This window comes from Anabrus simplex, chromosome 11 (genome assembly GCF_040414725.1).
Source record: "Anabrus simplex isolate iqAnaSimp1 chromosome 11, ASM4041472v1, whole genome shotgun sequence".
In the NCBI taxonomy this organism is placed as follows: domain Eukaryota; kingdom Metazoa; phylum Arthropoda; class Insecta; order Orthoptera; family Tettigoniidae; genus Anabrus; species Anabrus simplex.
The window spans coordinates 8,362,360-8,383,849 of NC_090275.1; the positions used below are offsets into that span (position 1 = coordinate 8,362,360).

General features: G+C 40.8%; 1 protein-coding gene across 1 annotated transcript in view; it reads right to left on the reverse strand.

The window, feature by feature from the left end:
• The window catches only part of LOC136883488 (uncharacterized), a 597,790-nt gene that overhangs the window by 81,406 nt on the left and 494,894 nt on the right, over nucleotides 1-21,490 (reverse strand). The window contains exons 3-4 of the mRNA XM_067155833.2: nucleotides 17,316-17,390; nucleotides 1,815-2,036 (exon numbers count right to left, since the gene is read on the reverse strand). Coding sequence (XP_067011934.1) covers nucleotides 1,815-2,036; nucleotides 17,316-17,390 — 297 coding nt within the window. The remainder of the gene's footprint in view (nucleotides 1-1,814; nucleotides 2,037-17,315; nucleotides 17,391-21,490) is intronic.

Genomic DNA, 21,490 nt, shown 5'->3' on the forward strand with positions numbered 1-21,490 from the left:
GAATTATTTCTAAGATTTCGTCTCAGAAAACACTTAGTAAATAAATCCCCCAACTACGTGCAGGCTGGCAGGTAGGAGCCCGTTCATTCAACAGAACAGCTGGTCATGTTAGAAGGCATGGTATTGAGAGGTTTACCAGAATAATTAGGATAATTTATAATATCGAGATATGTTTAATCCCTTCATGTTAAGTCTGGTTGAATCCTAGTAGACTTCAGCTTCCCAAGAGTGAACAACAAGAAAACTGTCACAAACTTTGTTTCCCCTGTATGAGTGGTGCTGGGGCATTTCGCGGCTCAGTTAATACTTCACTCACCCATCATGCTCGCCTCACTTTTGGTTCTTGGACCTTTTCCAACAACTTTTGGTGCCACTTAAGGATGTATCCGCCTCCAAGCTGAACACTTAGCAGGCAAACTTGGCGTGTCCAGATCACGCAGTTAATTCAGTCAGATATTCTGTATTTATTTTTCAGCGAGGGTATCCGCAGATACATGTGATGTTTTAGCGGCCTTGGAGATCGCGGTCCTGAATTAATTCATTTAGCAAGAGCACTGGCGTTTATCTCCTTGGATTGATCGGACCGTTCACTTACTGAGGGTCGTCTCACGTGCCATGCATCAATAACATCATTATTACTATCTTTCTAATTATCTTCAATCTTGATTAGCTTGCTATAATAACAATAATGTTGTATTGAAAGTTAATATAAAATTACAATATAATTAATTATAAGGCACAAAAGAACATGCTGTCACTCAAAGTCAATTTAAGTTTGACGGTCCAGATATCCCCGTAATAGCTGACCCGTCGAGTTAGTGCCACGCTCAAGACTCATAGGAAGTTGACTACTTAGTTCGAGGCGTGTAGCTGTTGAGCTTACATTCGGGAGATGGTGGATTCGAAACTTCCTTCCCAGTCCTAGTCTGTCGTCGCTAGCAAGTTACCGGAGTTTATGGGATGTTAAAGTTTTATTTTCTTGATTATTTATCGTATACCTTTTGGTGCCGGGGACTTCCAAACAAATGCTCGGCTCGTCTGGTGCACGTGATGTTCATATGCAACCTGCGTGTCTAGCTGTGACATTATGACGAGGTAGGGACAGGGTGAAATGTCATGTCGGCACATAACCTACTTCTGTCAAATAACATCAAGGGGTCTGATCAACTCTTAACATCCGTATCCGACGGACGAATGATCATTAACAGCGTCATATGCTTCAGTCCAAATCAACAGTGCGGAGATCGAACCCAGGCTTTTAAACTGATTGCACCCCAACCTCTGCGGATCAGTTGTAGAGTCGTGTTCGACACTCCATATTGTACGATGCTAGCATGTAAAAAGACTCTGGCGCCACATTTAGTGTTCACCCGACAAAATTACTTAAAATTCAGTTCCGTTTCTTTGCCGTCTGGTAGAGTCAGGCTGCCTGCGCATGGCCACTCTTAATACAGACATTTTACAACCCCTGCCGGGTTTTAACCAGCTCCACTGTCGACGCAGCCACTCGGACAGGTTGTGGCTACAACTCGGAAGTGGCCGTGGCATTGATCTGTGTATCGACGCTATGTTGTTTCTGATTCCGAATATAAATATCTAAATAAATAAATAAACCGAGGTACAGTGCCAGTATTTGCTGGTGTGAAAATGGGAAACAACGGAAAACCATCTTCAGGATACTAGCACCTGAACAGAGGTAATGACGACAGGAATGTGTTTACATCTCTCCTATATCTCCAAGTATTACAAATTCTGCTCTTTGACCAGGTTCACCGCACGGCTCGTGGAGCCATGTTAAAGCATATTACACTCACCTGTGCCAACTGTCTCCACGTGTTGGTGCCGGCCTGTCGCTTCATGACCAGGTACACCAGAGGTCTGGTAGGGTCGGTGGTTGGAGGACGTGGCCATCTCGCCGCCGTTCCCGTCACTTGGACCACCTCTTCGCCCCGGGTGTGGATCACCGGCTGGCTCTGCTGAAGTTGTTTGCCAAACGTGTCTCGATGAAACCTACACGCCTCCTGGCAACCAGGGAACTGGAAGAGATAACAAACACCACCTCTATAGAACTCCAGCGGTGCAGTGGGCAAAACCTAGAACAGGCTGAGAGCTGCAAGCATACCAGAGGACATCACAACATGTCAAGATCTACCACCAGTCGACACAAAATGTCCCCAGATAAGATGTACAGTATTTGGTAAGAAAATACCATCTGAGACTACAGCATGCAACAAACAAGTTAAAACATCCCGACACTGAGGGAGTCTTCAACCTACAAGTACGTGAAACAACAGAACACCAAGCATGCCGAGCACCACCAGTCTACTTGCAATCCAATGTTATTTCTCTAACAATACACACTACAAAAAAGTTTCGTAGATTCATTTTGGGTGCTCGTGAAGGATGTCCGCTGTGGCAGTTGTCTTATTAAAAAAGAGACGTCCGAATGCAATGTAACGTCACTTGTTAGGTGAAGGTGAAAGTACATGCAACCCCAGGACAAAACCGAAGAGGGTACGAACCCTTGGGTACAATATGCACGGAACGCAATCTGTAGTTGTTGAGTGTGCCTCATTACAGCATTCGATCGTCCGATGTGTCGCCAAGACCTCCCCGTGAGGAGATTGTCCACACGTAAAACCGCTATCATGTGAAAGAAATGTTAAAGATTGTTCTCAGAGTGGTTACCTGCGGTTAACAAGAGAAGCTGATGACTGCTACTTCTAATGGAAACTAGGAGGGCTGTATCTACTGCGGAGAGCTGCTGAGTGACAAGGACTTAACCGCGAGGTAGGCAGCATGCCAAGAATAATCAAAACATGCTTCAATGCGTGCGGTAGAGTAAGATCTTACTGTGACGCAGATTGTGACTTCAGGTTTTGACAGACGGATACACTTTGCCAAATAATCCGTCGTGTTTCTATGCTCATTATTTAAACCAATCATGTTAATCGTCACAACAAAAAGTGTGTATATTCCTCCCATACTTTCGCTTGGGACGTAAGCAACTTAACACCACAACAATGCAGGTGGTGCGATGCTGTAGAAATGCATGGTGGAAGCTGAAACTCTCCAGAATCAGGGAATAGCGAAGTGCTTGCTTAGCTTCCACGTGGAAGGTTTAACCAAGCAGCATAAGAATAAAATATAAATAAGCAGATTATATTCTTTCACAAGTAAAAATAACACAGGGATTACTTCAAAACAAGAAACTTAACCAAATCCTCTGTATTGTACTGAAAGAGCGTTGACGATACTTTGTAATGTTCAATGCCGTAACGCTGAATGAGAGCGAACCATAAACATACAAACTAATGCGCGGAGAAATCAAGAAGTAGAAAGGAATCCCGAAATGTTGCGTGTGAGAGAACATCAATATCACTGGATCAAGGCGGACTCGATATTTGAAAGCAAATACTCAAAGCCACGCGGAACAAAGCACAAAATTCATTAAAACGAGTCCAGCTAGTGTGAAGCAAGCAGCGTTACGCACTCAACACCACAGCATTAATTAAATGTATGAGATACGCTATTTACTGTGTCCAAAACACACCTGGTGATATTTGAAAGTCATTATTAGGATCATTACCGCCGAAAAAAGATTCATCTCTAATAAATATGTCAAGAAATAAAAGATTCAAGATCAAACGGAAAATGAAGGAAGTTCTAGCATCGGTATTGTCAAACATTGCCAAACGTCTAGACATTTTTAACAAGTGGGGATTTTTTTTTCAACATTCGAAGATTTTACACCCCTTATTAAGGTCCTACTATAAATGTGTTGCGTGAAAGATATTAAAACAGCCCATGACTTTCCTTTAGTGTTGTGCCAACGCCACATTTTTCAAATAATGATATTATTTCGCCACAAATAGTGAAATTTGTCCTCTTACATCCACTACTAATTTATCACTTGAAGTTAAGTTCGAATATCACTGTACCGACGTCTTTGAACTAGTTTCAGCGAGTTCTCTTTTTCTTTTGTCGGAGGTTTTGCTTGTCAATGACTGAAGCAAGTGTCCAAAGTAGTAGTATTTTTGGCAATGTACAACGTGACGAGATTTTAGCGGCAGATACTGGCTCCAAGATTAGTAGCCAACACCTTTATGAACCCTACTAATAGAGACATGGTATAAAGAATGGCTTAAGGTTCCTATAGCCTGTTATACGAGAGTTGTCCAATGATAGACAGTGTTACTGAAAGATTAGTTTGTTGAATACGACATTCGGATATCCTTATAAAATTGGTCACAGCAACGGTGTTTCACTTTCCGACAAAGCAGCAGCAATGTTCATCCATTATAACTTATGTATTTGAAGACCACTGGAATGTGCTTATCAATAGTCCGAGTCCTGGGCAAGGGGCAGTCTAAAAGTAAATAGAAACAGTTTTATCAGAGACAAAATGAACTTGAACCTTGTGCAGCTACAAGGCATGTTGTACAATCCTGAACACCGTCAACACCCGGATGTATGGCTAATTCCTGCAATCCGGTTCCTTGGCTGAATGGACAGCGTTATGGGTTCGATTCCTGGAGTCGGGGATTTTAAGTGCGTGTGTGTTTGTCTTAATACAATTGCCATATACATACAAAACACCACACTACCAACCACTACAGAAACTCGATAATAAATGCATCCCTCCACACAGGGTTGGAGTCAGGAAGGGCATTCGCAGAGGCGGATGTAAATAATAGGTCCACTAGATTCGTGCTTGGGACGGCGAACTTTGACTAATACTACGTATTTGATAATTACTAGAAAAGTACGTTTTGTTTGCTTTGAATTTAGAAGTTAATTTTCTTATTAGGGTTGTTTATAGTCGCTTTAACTTATCGCGACTCTTACATATGATTACAGAATAATAATAATATTGTAATTAGATTTTGGAGTGCAAGCCAGTGTCCTTGAAGTTGATGACTCAGTGCTGGAGAAGCCAGTGTCACTTCCATTTCCTTAGGCATGTTGTGGTGTTGGCTCCAATTGTCATACAGTTGACATTCTGAGAATATATGCTTGACAGTGAGGGAGCAGTTACATTTACTGCAGGTGGGAGGTTGTTTCTTTTCTAGGAGATAGTTGTGGGTGATCTTAGTCGGGAGATTAAGACTTGTTCGTGTCTGGTGATGTTTTCGAGAGGATATGTTCTCGTAAATATCATTTTAATTTTTTGGAAGTTGCAGAAGTTTTTTTTTTTTTTGCTAGGGGCTTTACGTCGCACCGACACAGATAGGTCTTACGGCGACGATGCAGAAGTTATTTGTTTGATCTTCAGCTATCTATTCTTAGAACAACACAAAACCTATGTGATATTATACAGCCAAGAAACGTGACCGTTTTGATTTTGAAGATATCGCTACTGGCACAATCGCTAAAGGGGAGCGGCTGTGACAAGCCGCTGTCTGATTGGTGGCTAAAGTCGAAAACTATTACGGGTGAGATTTTCATCTCTAAGTTATCAGGTTGTGAATACTTGGGTTTTGAGTAATTTTAAATATTATGTGTACGGGGTACCATATTCTCTAGTTATTTTGGGTACTTGACTATTATTCTTGGGGTGGGGGGTCATGGTAAAATTGTGCTTAGAAGTGCAGAAATATTAAATACGCCACTAAGCATCCAGCCGTAACACTGGGTCAAGGTTACATGAAGTGGAGACCCTAAGACATTGTGAAAACGCCAAGAAGAAGAAGAAGAAGAAGAAGAAGAAGAAGCAACTCGCGTCTTCTGTTACAATGTCACCGATATCTTTGTGTGAGTGGACGCAGTGCTACACATGTTACTAGTCCACGTTATTTGTAGGCTTCAAGAACTTGATCTCCGAGCAAGTGGCTGCATGGTTTGGGTCACGTGACTATCAGCTTGCATTCGGGAGATAGTGAGTTCGAATCCTACTGTCGGCAGCCCTAAATATAGTTTTCCATGCGTTCCAATTTTCAGATCAGGCAAATGATGGGGCTGTACCTTAATTGAGACCGGTGTAATCGCTTCCCTGCTAATCCTATCCCATCGTCGCCGTAAGACTTGTCTGTGTCGCTGCGACGTTAAATATGGCCAGCAAAAAGCACAAAATAGCGATTTTGCAGCTTACTTTCCTACACATCTGAAGTATACACACCCCTTGGCTCTTTTAAAAACAATCAACTCGTTCTAGAACATTACCATTCTTCAGAGATTAAAAATATGAATTTCAACGAACCAAGAAAATTGTTCTCAAGACTTTATTTTTAAAACTTATTCCGACGAAATACGAAACTAACTTCATTTTGAAACTTTTACTTGTGAGGCATCTTCAACAAAAATTTCCCTTTAGTTTTACCCTTTATTCTTTTCTCCCCTTCCCCTGCAATTACTAATAAAGTCTCCGCCCGACTCGTAAAGAAATAGGAAAAAACTTCTTTTCTGGGAAGTAAAAAGTCATTAAGTAATACTGATCAATTAATTTAGAATTCAAACCTGGTTCATCACGGACACTTTAAGCGAGGAGGAAACTAATTTAAAAGGAGAGGATGAACCCCTAAGAAAACATACCCCCTACTTCCTCCTTCGTTCTTATGCAGGGGTTGGAAGAAGGAAGTATATAAGAAGAAATTAAGATGAACAGAAAATTGTAGAGGAAAAATATGGAGAACTTTTTTACTGTTCTGCATAGAAGGGAAGAAAGTTGGACGAAGGAGACTGCACATTCTCACACGAAGTAGGAAGAGGTTAGGGAGGCGGGAGTAAGATAGATTGTGAAATGAAATGAGAAAAGTGCCGGCTCGCTAAATTGAAGCTAGAAAAAGAAAGCGAGGAAGAAGAAAGAAAAGAGAAGAGTGGGGGAGGGACAATTCTTCAAGCTGTCAAGCAATTCATTGCCAGAGTCTTCCGCCACCAAAAGATTTGCACTGGAAGTTTAATTACACAAGATAGTCAAGGTTCTCACAACAGCTTCCTGGCTTCTTGCTTCACTATTGCAGTACATTCGTTCAGGGGGTTGCAATGGAGCTGACATCCCGCCTCTCAGAGTGAGTCGGCCTATACTGATAGTGAAATGTAGCCTGCAGCACCATACATGTTTTATCGGTGCCTATACTGCAGTTGTATACCTTCTCTCAGCGATGCTTCCTGTAGGTGGGGGTCGTAAAATGCATTCGCGGTATATCCTGGCTGTTGTAAGAGGCGACTAATACGGGTTCCAGAGATTTTCATCTTGGGAGCGTCAGACCGTCTCTTCTCTTACGATCCCGATGTCGTTATGTTGACAAGGCCTGGGGAGTCTCAATTTCACACCCCTTTCTTTTCCGAATATCGCCTTTTTCGGTCTGATAACAGAGCACAATTGTACATCCTCTTAAAACAGCAATCACCACCTCTCTGCGGTTTTCTGTCAGATGATTTAATTTGTTGTTGAGAAGAGCTTGGCATCACTCACAGAATTTCCGTACCAGTCCAATAAGTGGTCAGAAAATTAATTTGCACGGGTGAGTAGATGCGATCAATGTGCCTATTTCATGCGTGCCTGCACAGAGACTGTTAAACTAACAGTACTTACGAATAAGCCCATTTGGGACTACACAAAGCCGTTTCCTTGCATCACTTTGTGGCCATTTTTCTTCGTGGGCTTCTTTTCTCTGTATGGTCCGAGTTGTTTTCTTCGGACTGTCCATTTGGTACTTCGCTCTTGAAAATTCACTTTGTCAACTTAAGGCCGTTTTCCTTTCCACAGAGTCTGTTTCCGCTTTTACTCATGTTTTCATACAATTAGACAGTCCGTCAGGATTCATTCTTTTGATTGAGTTGGTGAAAGTGTGTATTGTTAGAATTTTTGTCTGAGTTTATCTGCGAATTTTGGACTTTGATTTCGCGTTCTTTCTTCTTAATATTCACCGTTACGATAATTGGGCAAGAAGTAGTCACCACACAATAGGAGTGTGTACATAAAGATGTTCATAAACAACGTGGAAGAATACTTGAACAGTCAGAGCTGGTAGGAATGCCTGGAAGATAGATTACCGGCACGCCAGGAATTACCGCAGCAAGAAAACAGAGCTAAGGAATGTTGAGAACACAGCATTATCTTCATGAAGGACACAACAGCATCGTGGTCTAATGACTATAATGTAATGTTCGAAACCCGGAAATACAGCAGCAAAAGAGATAATAGCATCGGCTTCCAACATTTATATTTAGGCCAATAACCTAGATATTAAGCCTCTTTGAAGAACAAATCACCACCATCATCAATTTTTTCATTGATACTACAGTCAGAAGAGCCTCCGTGGCTCAGATGGCAGCGCGTCGGCCTCTCACCACTGGATACCGTGGTTCAAATCCCGGTCACTCCATATGAGATTTGTGCTGGACAAGGCGGAGGCGGGACAGATTTTTCTCCGGTTACTCCGGTTTTCCCTGTCATCTTTCATTCCAGCAACAGTCTCAACTATCATTTCATAGCATCTATCAGTCATTACTAAATAACTTTGGGAGCGGCGACCCATCGTATTAATAGCCTACATCTGCTTCATTCATTACATCCCTGACCCGGTCAATGACTGGAAAACAGGTTGTAGGTTTTCATTTTCATGTATTCACTACCGTCAGACTACCCGCATCCTGTACATTAAGATTTTCTTTTTTGTATATGTTGGTACTGTAGTGTGGAAACTACATTGTGAAATTTTATAAGCTCTTGTCGCTTACCAAATAACGTCTTTATACTGAGGGTAACAAAACTAAATACTCAAGTTCTAGAGATGAGAGGAGACTCATCAGCTGTCATGGATGGCCTAGGCGACACTGAGGCTCATACTAGGGACACGAAGGGTTGATGTAGTTTCCCGTTGCTTTCCTCACTGAGCCATATCAGCCTGCCACGCCCGCTAACCGACCCTATCACGGTATTCATAACAGGGCTAGCATTATTAACACTGCTCACACGTGAGTCACCTTCAGGTTATCAAAGCTAAGGATGAGACTGAGGCACGCCACATTGTAAACACTGAGGTTTTTGCAGCAAATATTAAATGAGCATAGGTCGGAAACAGATAGAGTTACTGTTTTGACGCGGTGAAGAAATTATCCGACACCCAAAACAACATCATTCCAAAAGTTTACAACACAGAGCTTTTATGCAACATGGGCCGCATCTGTGAACAGTTTTCGCAAACTAATTCGAAATGCAATCGCTAACTCGTTACTATCACAACTATATTTGCCACTGATGGGATTTGAAATAAAAAGCTAAATTCGTGAAAAAAGGTCAGCTTAGCTCGTTGGCTACGGTGAAATCTGACCAAATATAAACGTTTGAAAACTGGAATTTATACTTATTTAGTTATGAACGTTCTTTTCTTTATGTGTTCGGCAAAGATACATCAATCTCTGACTTTTCTTTCGTTTCGGCCTTTGACAAGTTTCGCATTATTTTTAGCCCTTTCTGCCTTTATTCTCTGCCAGTATCTTTCCATCACTCCTCCTACTTCCTTCGTCTGTATAGGATCTCCCTTTCCTCACTAGTGTTTCCTCGGTCTCCTGGAAAACGCTGAGCGTTTTGACGAGTTGTCTATAGTCTGTCCGTTACGTATTTCATCTTCCGTAACCCTCGTCTTAGTCACTTCTCGAAACCTGTCTTCCTCTTTCTGAAGAATTCAAAGTTCCTCTTGGTCATTCTGTTACTATTCATCGTTAACATGTGTCCATGGAACTGTACCCTTGTCTTCCTCATCAATTCAACCATTCCTCCTGTTTATTATTATTATTATTATTATTATTATTATTATTATTATTATTATTATGCCTAAAGTTTGTTTTGTTGTCGGGTAACGAGTCACTTTATATTGTTTAAGTTAATCACTCGTCCAAGGTAATTACAACTTTCACCGGGCGAGTTGGCCGTGCGGTTAGGGGCACGCGGCTGTGATCTTGCATCCGGGAGAGAGTGGGTTCGAATCCCACTGTCGGTAGCCCTGAAGATGGTTTTTCGTGGTTTCCCATTTTCACACCAGGAAAATGCTGGGACTGTACCTTAATTAAGGCCACGGCCGCTTCCTTCCAACTCCTAGGCCTTTCCTATCCCATCGTCGCCATAAGATCTATGTGTATCGGTGCGACGTAAAGCCACTAGCAAAAAAAAAATTTTACAACTTTCTTTGCTGACCTATTATAAAGCGCAAATTGATAGGTAATTCGCGAGCAATCCTCCAGTAACTCTGAATTAACAGGAGTGATTTCTGTTTGTGGAACTGTATATCTTTTAGGAGACTGCATAAGTTGCGTAGCGGAATGTCCTGGTCAGACACACACCACGCGGGTGGTAATAAATCCGAGTGTCGGAGGTGGACAGCAGGCGGAGTTACGGCTGAGCGCTTAATAAGGGGCAGGACGAAGAGGCGGGTCATCATATTTCAAGTCGTGTATCTTATTAGCCCCCACCTCCTCTCATGTACATACTGTTAACAGCACGCATTGCTCAAAGAGCCTCATTTCACATCATTTGCTGCTTCATTACGTCCAAACACGCAGATTTTCCTCGCTGGGTGACAGACACAATCTTCAGCGCTTATACACTAAATATTGTGCCCAAAATATCGACTGGGAATGGAGACTGTCAAGCACTTTAATTTGACTTTCAGTGGTGTTTATGGGTGGTCCGTAGCCACTCCAACTATTTGAGCCAAGGTCTCGGTGAGGTGTTCTTCTTCTTCTTCTTCTTCTTCTTCTTCTTCTTCTTCTTCTTCTTCAAGCCGTCTCAGTCTGGAGGTGGACGATCGAACCGATGACAATCCGCTGAACAGTGGCTGTGAAGGTTACGGAAGAAAGGTTCTCCGTATCAACGATGGAAATCCTCAACCCATTAACTGCCAAACAATTTATTGTAATTTGAACTGTTTATTAGGTTTCATAACACCAATCAGACATTTCGAATAACTATTATCTACGTATTATGAGCCCAAATGGAGACTGATCTTGAGGTAACCCCTGCCAATCCCGAATTACAATAAGAAATAAACTGCGAAAACAGAATGCTATTAGATTAGAAGGAACAAAATAATATCCTAGAATTACCCGAGCTCTTATTACAAGTTAACACTCCACTGCTAACTTTCACAAACACTGCATGTACAGACTTGAAAGTTCTGGACAACCTGAGGATTGCTTCAATATTTCTGCAGCAAGAAATATCCCCAAATGTTGACCAAGGCAGGGAATGGTTAAGCCAGGAATGTCTTCCTCTCGACGATGATTTCACCTCCCATGATGTGTCCTCTATCTGATAGCCGTTAGACGGTCTCTACTTCTAAACATCGGTCTAAGAGCTATTCTCTTCTGTCGAGGATACATCTAGTAAGTTGCTCGCTACGTGGACACGGTCGTTAAGGACTGATAGACTGGTTAGCCGGTTCAAGTCCAGTTGGAAGAAATCACAATGTGGGCCGTCAGGTTGGAGAGATGGTGGTATACAATTTCTAATCACTTGATTGCGTGACCGTGTCCATATGGAGCAAGCGCTCTTGATGGTAATTTGTCCGTCAGATGGGGACGTAAAACCTTAAATAAATCCGTTGGTGTTATTCCACAGAAGTAGGCTATGTGCTGACACCGGCCTTCACCGTCTCACTACATCATCATCATCTCATACACAGACACGCAGGCCATCCATAGGCATCTTCTATAAAGACCTGTACCAGACCTCTACGGAGGCAACGCAACATCATTCAGCGTCCAGCTGACGAAACCACACAGGGAAAATATAACAGCGGACTAGTAAAGAGAGTCCCCATGTTGACGAATAAATTTCTGGCATACTCAGTCCTTTCTTAGGATCACATGAGAGTTCCTAACTTCAGAAACAACGCTTTATCTACAATCTAGTTGAAGATTTTTACAAATCGCGGGTAGTTTGGTCTTGGGAATGTTCTGAACAAAATAATTTATAGTACACTCCCCAGAATATTCAGAGAGTGTGTGAGAGAAGAGAAACAAATGGACACAGAAGTGGTTGTTATACAGCGAAAATTTACTAATACAGAACTTGTAGCTCAGAACACATGGAAACCTTTTGCAAAACTTAACACACTTAAAATAAGGCAGTTGAAATAATAGACGACGTCTTGCACAACAACCATATTTTGTGTTAGTAGCAATTATTTTCGACACGTTCACATTCCCATGCAATACATTACTTTAAAATCAAGTAGTTAAAGAACTGGAAAATAAATAGAGAATTCAAGACAATGTAACATTTACCCACTACAAGAAACACAAATCATTAACAGATGACTTTTTCCCGACGCATGCAACGTTATGTCAAAAATACACGAGACTTTTACAATGTGATAAAGTTTTATACAATTCAAAATTCACACAAAAAGTTCTTCATTTACAAACGTAAGTCAAAAAATTCTATTCTAAATCACATAAATGGACATCCGAGTCCACAACATGAAAAATCATTTTCCTGTATTTACCGACAGACGACTACATAATGTTACCTGAAAATTGAAGAAAAAATAGAGTGAAATACGAAAATATATCTGACAGATAAAGTTTTGACTTCCTGGAAAGAATTTCAAAAGTGACAAATACTGATGTTTACACAAACACACACAAAACTACATCATTCATTACTTTTAAAATTGAAGAACACGATTGTCGATTTAGTTGCATTCACTTGATTACTGAACATCTATATTGATTTCCCTAACATTCACAAAAATTCCATACAAGGAGGTCCAAAATGAATAATGTAATCAGCTAAATAACATATTCTTGGAACTGAATATAACTGTACACATAGGCCTATAAACAAATAACACACAAATAAAATAACAGAGTCCAGTGACATGATTAGTTTGTGAAACAAACAGCGGAGTATTCCCAAATATTTGAAGTACTTTAGAAACCTCATTCAGTGCACTGCCAACGTCACTATGTGATTAATTGCCGTGTTGAGTACAAACCTCCGCTGATTTTTAAATATCCTGCAAAGAAATCTAAATGTTAGATAAATATGTGTAATTGTCTAGAAGTAAAAAATATTAATTTTGGGTGGGGGGGATATATATTTCTTGTTAGCTAATATTCCTTGCAAGCATATGTTTATGGCTGTATTATTTTAGTTTCAGGTCCGCGACGAAGGGCAATGGTTTTAGAAACAACGAAATATACGCAAACTAAATATTTCTATCGCCTTAACTTCGTGAACAGCAACGTACACATTGCTCAGTTTTCGACATGTTTGCAGATTTCACTTACTGTTCTCCTCTTACATCATTACCAAGAATTTTGAAGTCGTTCACAAAGTCATGATAGTGACAGAAAATTGGCCAAGTCATAAATATAAAGTAGTACCTTGCACATAGAAGACAACATTAGTCTCTTATCCGCGATACCATCTTCCCTTTCGTTTTGGTCCTAATCACTTCTTGTCTGATAAAAAGAACATTATGAAAAAACAATTATTTCGAATTAACATCATTGCAAAATGTTAAATCTGTAAGTTTGAAATGCAAAAATTCAATTATTTTAGAATAAACTTCATTACAAAATTTTGAGTTTGTAGGTTAATTGAAAACCAAATCAGTAGATAGATACAAGGACAGATCTTTCCATTAATTTGGAAAATATATTTACTATATTCTTTTCCAATGATTTCCAAGGAAACTTATCAGAAAATACAATTACTAACGTGAATTTCTCCAGAAAGCTATTCGGGATATACAGTGCAAGTGGTGATTCCAAGTGAGAAGATGCAACTCAAAACTACTGAAGAGACACTACAATCACTACAACCACCACCATTAGTCAGCAAGTACTACCACCGCCACCGTACTACCACTACTATCACCACTAACACCATACATTCCAAATGGCATTTCGTTGAATAAAATTCGATGTTTGTAATTTGTTTGCCAGGTGCAAATACGTATAACAACAATACTGATAATGCGATTCATACAACAGATGCTGAAATATTTAACCCTACAAGAATAATTTCACTCACAAGTAATTTTCTTTTAATCATTTACAAATTGAGTTATCGCTTTAAAAAATGTAACCAAAATGTCGTAGGATTTGTGTTATTCTGCTGAGAACAGTCAGGATGATTCTCCGTTCAAGGTTCATGATTTGAATATGTTCCAGAATATCTTTGATATTTTAAACATATGATTTGTGGTGGCTTTTTGAAAAAGTGGGCGAACAATGGGGCATCATTAAATTAAATTTAGTGAGATTAACATACTAATTGTAGTGTATCAGCGATCATTTTTACACAGTAACGAATATTAGCAGTTAAATAATTTAAGAATTTAAAAATAACTTTTATCACCACACGAGCGCGATATTGTGCAGCATAACCTCAAATATCACGACCCGGTGGATATATTTACTGCCTAAGAAGACGAAGTTGGGAGACGACTTTAATCAACCAGGACGGAAACCAAGGAAGTTGCAGATGGTAGGTGTGACACCTGTAAAAAGCCAAGCGGCAGCACTACGGCTGCACTAACGTGACTAAAGGCGAATAGGACATGATAAAAAGAGAGAACTGCAAGCTAATTTGGCTTTGCGTAACCCGTAAACCCAAAATAAGAAAAACACCTGACAGAGAGGAGAAAAAATGAATGAACTTCCTACACATGCATTTTCCGAGTCCATGAAGATCAGCTTGGAACATGAGATTAGAGAAGAAATACACACGAATTTGATCAGACTAGACTGTAATTAAATATAAAGCGCCGAACAATCCAGAGGCAAGTGATGAAAATACTCCGTCTAATGTTATTACTGTCCGGTATAAAACCAGTAAATAGTAATGATTTTGTACCACCTCAAAGGAGAAAAGAGATACGCAAGGTCTCTGTTACCAGGAACAAATCCACGGTAGGTCCGTAGAGCAATAACACTGCAATAAGAAACAATGAGGAAAAGACCATAAATTCCGAAGAACACACCATACAAACACAAGAGACAGAGGAAGAAATTGTAGAATACGGCCCTAAAATATGGGCATATGTAGTGAGATAGAAGATATTATACACGAGGCCTGCTCAGCGAGAGCAGGAAATCGTACAGCGTGGTTATAATCTAGGAAAGCTACACTGTCGACTACAGAGATATCCTGCGTAAGAGAACATGGAATTAGTGAAACTGTGTGTATAAAGTTGGACTCCAAGAGAACTAATACGGCTTTCAAGATTGGGATACTGTTCAGCCATCACCAAGACGTGTCTGCAGTTCCGAGTTCTGTTCGAAAGGGTATAGAATGAGACTATAATTTTCGGTGCTCACACGATAATGGAATCCGACTCAGACTTGGAGATGGGAGAGGATCCAAACGAAGGAACTGACGTACCACTTATGTGTCTGACAAGAAATATAGAAAGTTTAGAGAGTGCAGTAAGCAATTTACCCATAGACTCATTTAGTGGTTGTGATGCTGTAATTTTGAGAGAAACTCTTCACACAGTCGAGTGGTCGGCACATACACTTTACTCTGTTCATATTTCTGCTCAACAACACAACACCTGTCGCCCCTAAACAAGATATATGCTCTTTATCAAGCTCAGGAATGACTGCATATTAGGGCTGACAACCCCGCATGATATAGTTTCAAACAGAACTACAAGATGTTCAGGTAAGAAACAGTCTGACAATGAGTACTGCCGCTCTCCGAGCTTGTAATAGTAGGAGATGATCTAAACTGCAAGACTGACTAAGCCTGAAGGAATCATAAGATCACCGTCAAAGTGATGACAACGTACAAAGCTGTCAAATGGGTAGAAGCACCATCGACACTTTCTTCAAGCAGAACCCTGCCGAACATTACTATCAGGAAAAAAAGGTCAATATTCTTCAGTGCAGTATTAATAAATTAGACATACTGAAGAGATAAGTTTGATTACAAAATGTTACACAGAAATTACCGGGAATGTTAAGTCGCCCCAACACATCGGAGGTTTTCGGCGCGCGCGGATGGGAAAGGAAAATTAGTGGCCGTGGCAGCGCCAGCATTTGCCTGGTGGGATTCGAACCCACCTTTCTCAAATTGAAGCTCACAGCTACTCGACACTAACCGGATGGCCAACTCGCTCAGTATTATATATGGACGACATAAATAAAGTTACGGTGCAGATAGAGAATATTATTATTATGGAAGCTAATATATTTATAAACGAATATCACAGGAAAGAATGTATCACATCTTCACACAGAGACGGACAAACCGGAATAAATTACGCTGTATTAGAGTATGCAGAGCTAAGGTATCAGTATAAGGCCATTGTCAAAGAGCAATTATAGATTTTGCCACAAAAAGGAGAAGAAAATGTTAGAATGGGTAAAAAGAACAATTGGAGTCCTTCTCAATTTTGAAAGAATGTTCGCCGAAGTTCCCAAGATATAATGCATACGAGGTATATTTCTCCTGTGTTTTACAATCTAGAGACAAGAGAAAATACTTTCCAGCAATGTGTCCACAGAAATATTTCAAAGTATACACTCGTACGTTCACAAATGGTGTATGAGATGGCTAGAGAACCCTTCTGTGTAGAGGATGTGAGGTTTGAGATGATGCTACCAACACTCTATTGCAGGTGTTACAAGAAGAGAATAGCATCTTCGGAGGCCATTACTTCCGAAGAGTGGACACACACAAATTATGGAATAAGGCTTACTCTCACACGCTTTGCAGTTCATGGATTTCCCTCAAAGTGCGCTCAAACAAGACATTTCATGAACAAACCCTAGCTTGCCTGTGCGAGAGGTGCGGAAAACCATGTTATAAGTTAGTATCACTGCGTAGAGAGCAAGTTCAATACAGGTGACTTCAAGTGCATGCAATATGCCCGTTGTGCGCTTTGTAATTAAAATAATTGATTTGAAAGAATCTGAGTATATTCTTACAGAACGAAATATGTCATCGATATGGAAACTGTGAATTAGAGAGTTGGCTCCTATCCTTATGTTAATTCGCGCGAAACCCTTTACACCGCCACATAGAATACTAAACGCTGTTTTTCGTACATACCATATACCGACAGGGAAATCCTTCTACCAACCGAACACAAAGAGTTACACTTTCTACTTTTTGACGAAGAAATACTTCTATAAAATATTTTCGTTTAACTTGGTGTGGAAATCATCATTTGTTGGTAGAACGTTAAAAAAAAGGTTGGAAACAATCATTTCTATAGTAGCATAGGATACACAAGTAGCCGAACGCCTTATCTCGACCATGAGAAAGATGTTTTGTGTTGTTTGGGACTTGATTGCAGTCTCGCAGACAAATCACTGGAACAAGAACCGTAAAACAAGTAGGAGTCAGAACTTACACAAATGCTCTTCTCGGAGCACATGGCGCCCCAAACTGGAAAGTTAGACTGCAGCAGCTCGCAGTTCTCCCAACACTGAAACAACAAGAAAAAAGAAAAATTATTTACTGTGCACCACCTGATGTGAAGTTATACAGTAAATTTAGTAAACATCTGCATGAAATGGGGGTGGAAATTCATTCACAGTAAACTGAAACATTCACAAACTTAGTGTTAGATGTTTAAAACCAGATAATAAGAACGAGAAGGTGAAATCAGTCAGAGAAAAACTGACAAGTTACGACTAGCTGTTGTGTATCGGTCATGAGAAAACAGCAATAGTCAGTCAGTGTAATACTGTTATGTTTCAGGGGCTTAGAACACATTTCGTTTTCTTCATGCTCGGCGGTACTAGTGCATTCATGACTCCGTTCGTTTTTCAAGTGATCGTTCAAGCTTTTTCTTATTTTGTCATTCACATCATCCGGAGGTAATGACCATGTCTCAAACATCATCGCGATAACGACCACTACCGCGACTGAACAATATTTACACGTTACCGAAGCTCGCCGTTGTAAAAAAAATCTCAATTCTTACTTAACGAAGTGAGATAAAATAGAATTCCGGATGTCTTCAATACTGCCAATCGCGTGTTGTAAAAGATCGTGTAGAGTCTGCAACATTTTTGATTCTTTATCACTATTTTCAAACGTTTAAGCAAAATACAGTGCTCAAGAAAGTTTTGTATAACTTGGTTTAGTGCAGATTTTACTTTGCTGTGTGTACTTACTCAGTCAAAATTATCGGTAGCACAGCGTGGTTAATATTCCGGACTGTCATGTGGGAGACCAGGGTTCGATTCCCGCCGGGCTGGTGGCCGTGATCGTTAAGGTATTAATTTGAGTCCCGTTGGTCGAAAACATGTTCACCATCAGAATGTTGGCCGGCAGTGCATCACAGATCATCAGATTGCGTGCCAAAAGCCTGCAGTGCTCATGTGGAGTGAGGGCATATGACGCTACTGATGGTGATTCGTCCTTAGGATAGGGACATTAAGCCTTGAGCAGACCTCTTGGAGCTATTCAATAGTAGTAGGCTAAGTGGCGACACTGCGTTTCACCCTCTCCCTTTCTACTATCAAATATCACGTCATTAATTGCATTTTACTAACTCCTCTGATGAGGCTCACGTCAAGAAGGGCATCCGGTCGTAAAAAATCCCTAAAAAGTTTCACCTCCCTTCATACTCGAGCCCGTACAGAAAGGCGACAAGGGCTGGACATACACACTTATCATCTCTCAAAAACATCGTACTATGCAAAAGCAACAGGAACGTAAGAAATGCATATAGTTTGTAACGTAGGAAGAAACTGTCATTCATTATATAGCAAAAGTCGTCTCGGGCCCTGAGGCATGCTTGAATACTCAACACCAAAGATTCGAACTCGTTTTGTGACAGATTATTCCACCCATGGATATCACTTGCTGGATTAGTACGGTGGGCAATGTTCTTCTCAGTTCACCGTGCAAGTTCAACACAGTTCATGTCCGCAGAATGTGCCGGCCATGAGTCTCAAGGCTCGGTAGGGACGAACACCAGCACCCACTAGTGTAATGCCAGTTAAGATCTTGCCACACTGGCAGCAAGTCCTATACCAGACAGGTCTGTTACCTTGGATACGAATTAGAGGCGCACGGCGCCCAAACAGGATCCTACCCCAAAACATGGCGGAAACCCGTTAGTATTGAAAGCTCTCCAGGATCTCTCACCGGATCATATAGTCTTCAGATTCTAATGCTAATGCTGTACGGGTGCCAGCTGGTGGTGATCTCATCGGAAAAGTGCGCAAGGGTCAACTGTTCCTGATGCCATGGCCATGATCTTAAATGAGCTACTCTAAGGTGAGGTTTAAGAGGAGCTTTTATTGACGCAGCCTTCTATGTCAGTGATTCACCTATAATTAGCCCAAAACATTCAGTAGCTTTTACTCTAGGTATTAATAGTCCAAAAAATGTAAATTGTAAATCTAAACAGTAAATCATTTTATGTTCATGAAATAAAATGAAATTGGTTTTTGTGAGATTAATTGTAAATTGATAGTTTCACATATATGTTGCAATTAAATTCGAATCACTCTGGATGTTTTGTTGAAGTTTGTGAATGGTATCACCGGTACCGATATGGAATATATTGATGTCATCAGCAAAAACTGATAATCTACCCCCTAAAATGTAGGTTACCCATATTGTTAATTAAAATAAGGAAAAGTTGTAGCCCTACCACAGAAACCTGTGGGAAGCCGACTGAGATTTATTGTTAGCATTTGTGCAAGTGGCAAACTGTTCCCTGTCTGTAAGAAAGTCTCTCAACAAATCCAACACAACACCTATATTAATTAAAATATCACAATACTGTATCAATTCTGTTTTTTATTTTAATATACAGTATAAATACACCCAAGACGAATTTGTCTGAATCCATGACTTCTAGCGGTTTAATAACAATATTTTCAACAGTATTATTAAATACTTTAATTTTACAATACTTCTCATCTTGTGAAATAACCATGTTTCAACAATTATGATATGTCATAAATTTGGAAATAATTAATTTAGAGAAATGACTGGACTTGTAACGAATACTTTGGGGATTTGCACAAGCAGTTCGTAAGTTATTTCCTCTTTCCACCAGCTTTTCAGACGGCAGAGAGGTACGAATCAACATGATTACGTGTACCATCGGTAGAACATAAGTGCGTCTGAGAACGATGTGAAACATAGAAGCTTTTTTAAGGAGACTTAAGCCGTTGAGCTTTTTTGAGTTTCGGTGCTTTGGGTTACTTGGTGGGTCCCTTGGGGGCCTTCTTAGCCTTAGACGAAGCCTTCAGGTTAGGTTTAGGAAGAGATCATTTCTTCTTCTTGCCAGCTTTCTTGGAGACTGGCTAATAGTCTTCTCATATGAGCAAATGATATACCACCAGTGGTACATGCCGTCGAGACCGTATTCCGTTTATTTGTTTTTAACTCTTTGCTCGGAGATCTGGGGATAGAAGACCTGGAAATTATGACGTGAAGCGACCGTCACGTAGCGCGCGGAATACCTGCCTGTAATTCGTTGTTTCACGTCTTATTACGAAACTACAGTATCAGAGTTTGACCATGCCAGGATGCAAATGGCGTTCACTGGAGTGATGAGCTCCATATTCTGATCAAACACGGGAACTTTGTCAACTTGAGCTGGTCGGTGCGAGCTCCGCGTCTCCCAACATTCATTGCGAAGGACAGCGAACCTCCGCAGCAATTTACTTCCGCACCTCTACTTTAATGGAGAGAGGGAGTGGGATGGGGCGATGGCGCTATCAAGGCCTTCTCGGATTCAATTCACAGCCCCTTACTGACGATGTTAGGTGACAGATGTGTTACCCCTGCGGGTCGCACATCCAATATCTTGTCTCCAGGGGGCGACAAACCTGATCACCTTCACACTGGTAGTTATATGATAACAGTAGAATCAGATTTTTACCATCAATATGTCAAGAAAATGTCACACTGAAACGCACTTGTAGAATAATAATAATAATAATAATAAATAATAATAATAATAATAATAATACAGACAGACTGACAGAATGCTACTTCCTTCTGGTGCCGTCTTTTCGCAGAGGGTGACCAATACGGAGTAAGATATTCCCTAACAGACTTGTTATATCGTGATATTGAACCATTGTCCGAGGTTCATATCCATATGCACACATACCTTCTATGATCAGTTGTATCAGGCTGAAGATGTGACTGAAATACGCTTCCCTGAGTTTCTGGAGGGTTAACACCTCCTCGCTGTTTGTGATGCATCGACATTTCAAAGGCCTGCGGTCGTTTCATTCACAAAGCCTTTGCAGTCTGAGGCTAGTAAAGAAATGAAATAGCGTACGGCTTTTAGTGCCGGAAGTGTCCGAGGACATGTTCGGCTCGCCAGGTGCAGGTCTTTCAATTTGACTCCCTTTGGCGACCTGCGCGGCATGATGAGGATGAAATGATGATGAAGACGACACATACACCCAGCCTCCGTGCGAGAGAAATTAACCAATGATTGTTAAAATTCCCGACCCTGCCGGGAATCGAACCCGGGACCCCTGTGACCAAGGGCCAGCACACTAACCATTTAGCCATGGTGCCGGACGCGACGGGAAGACTGGT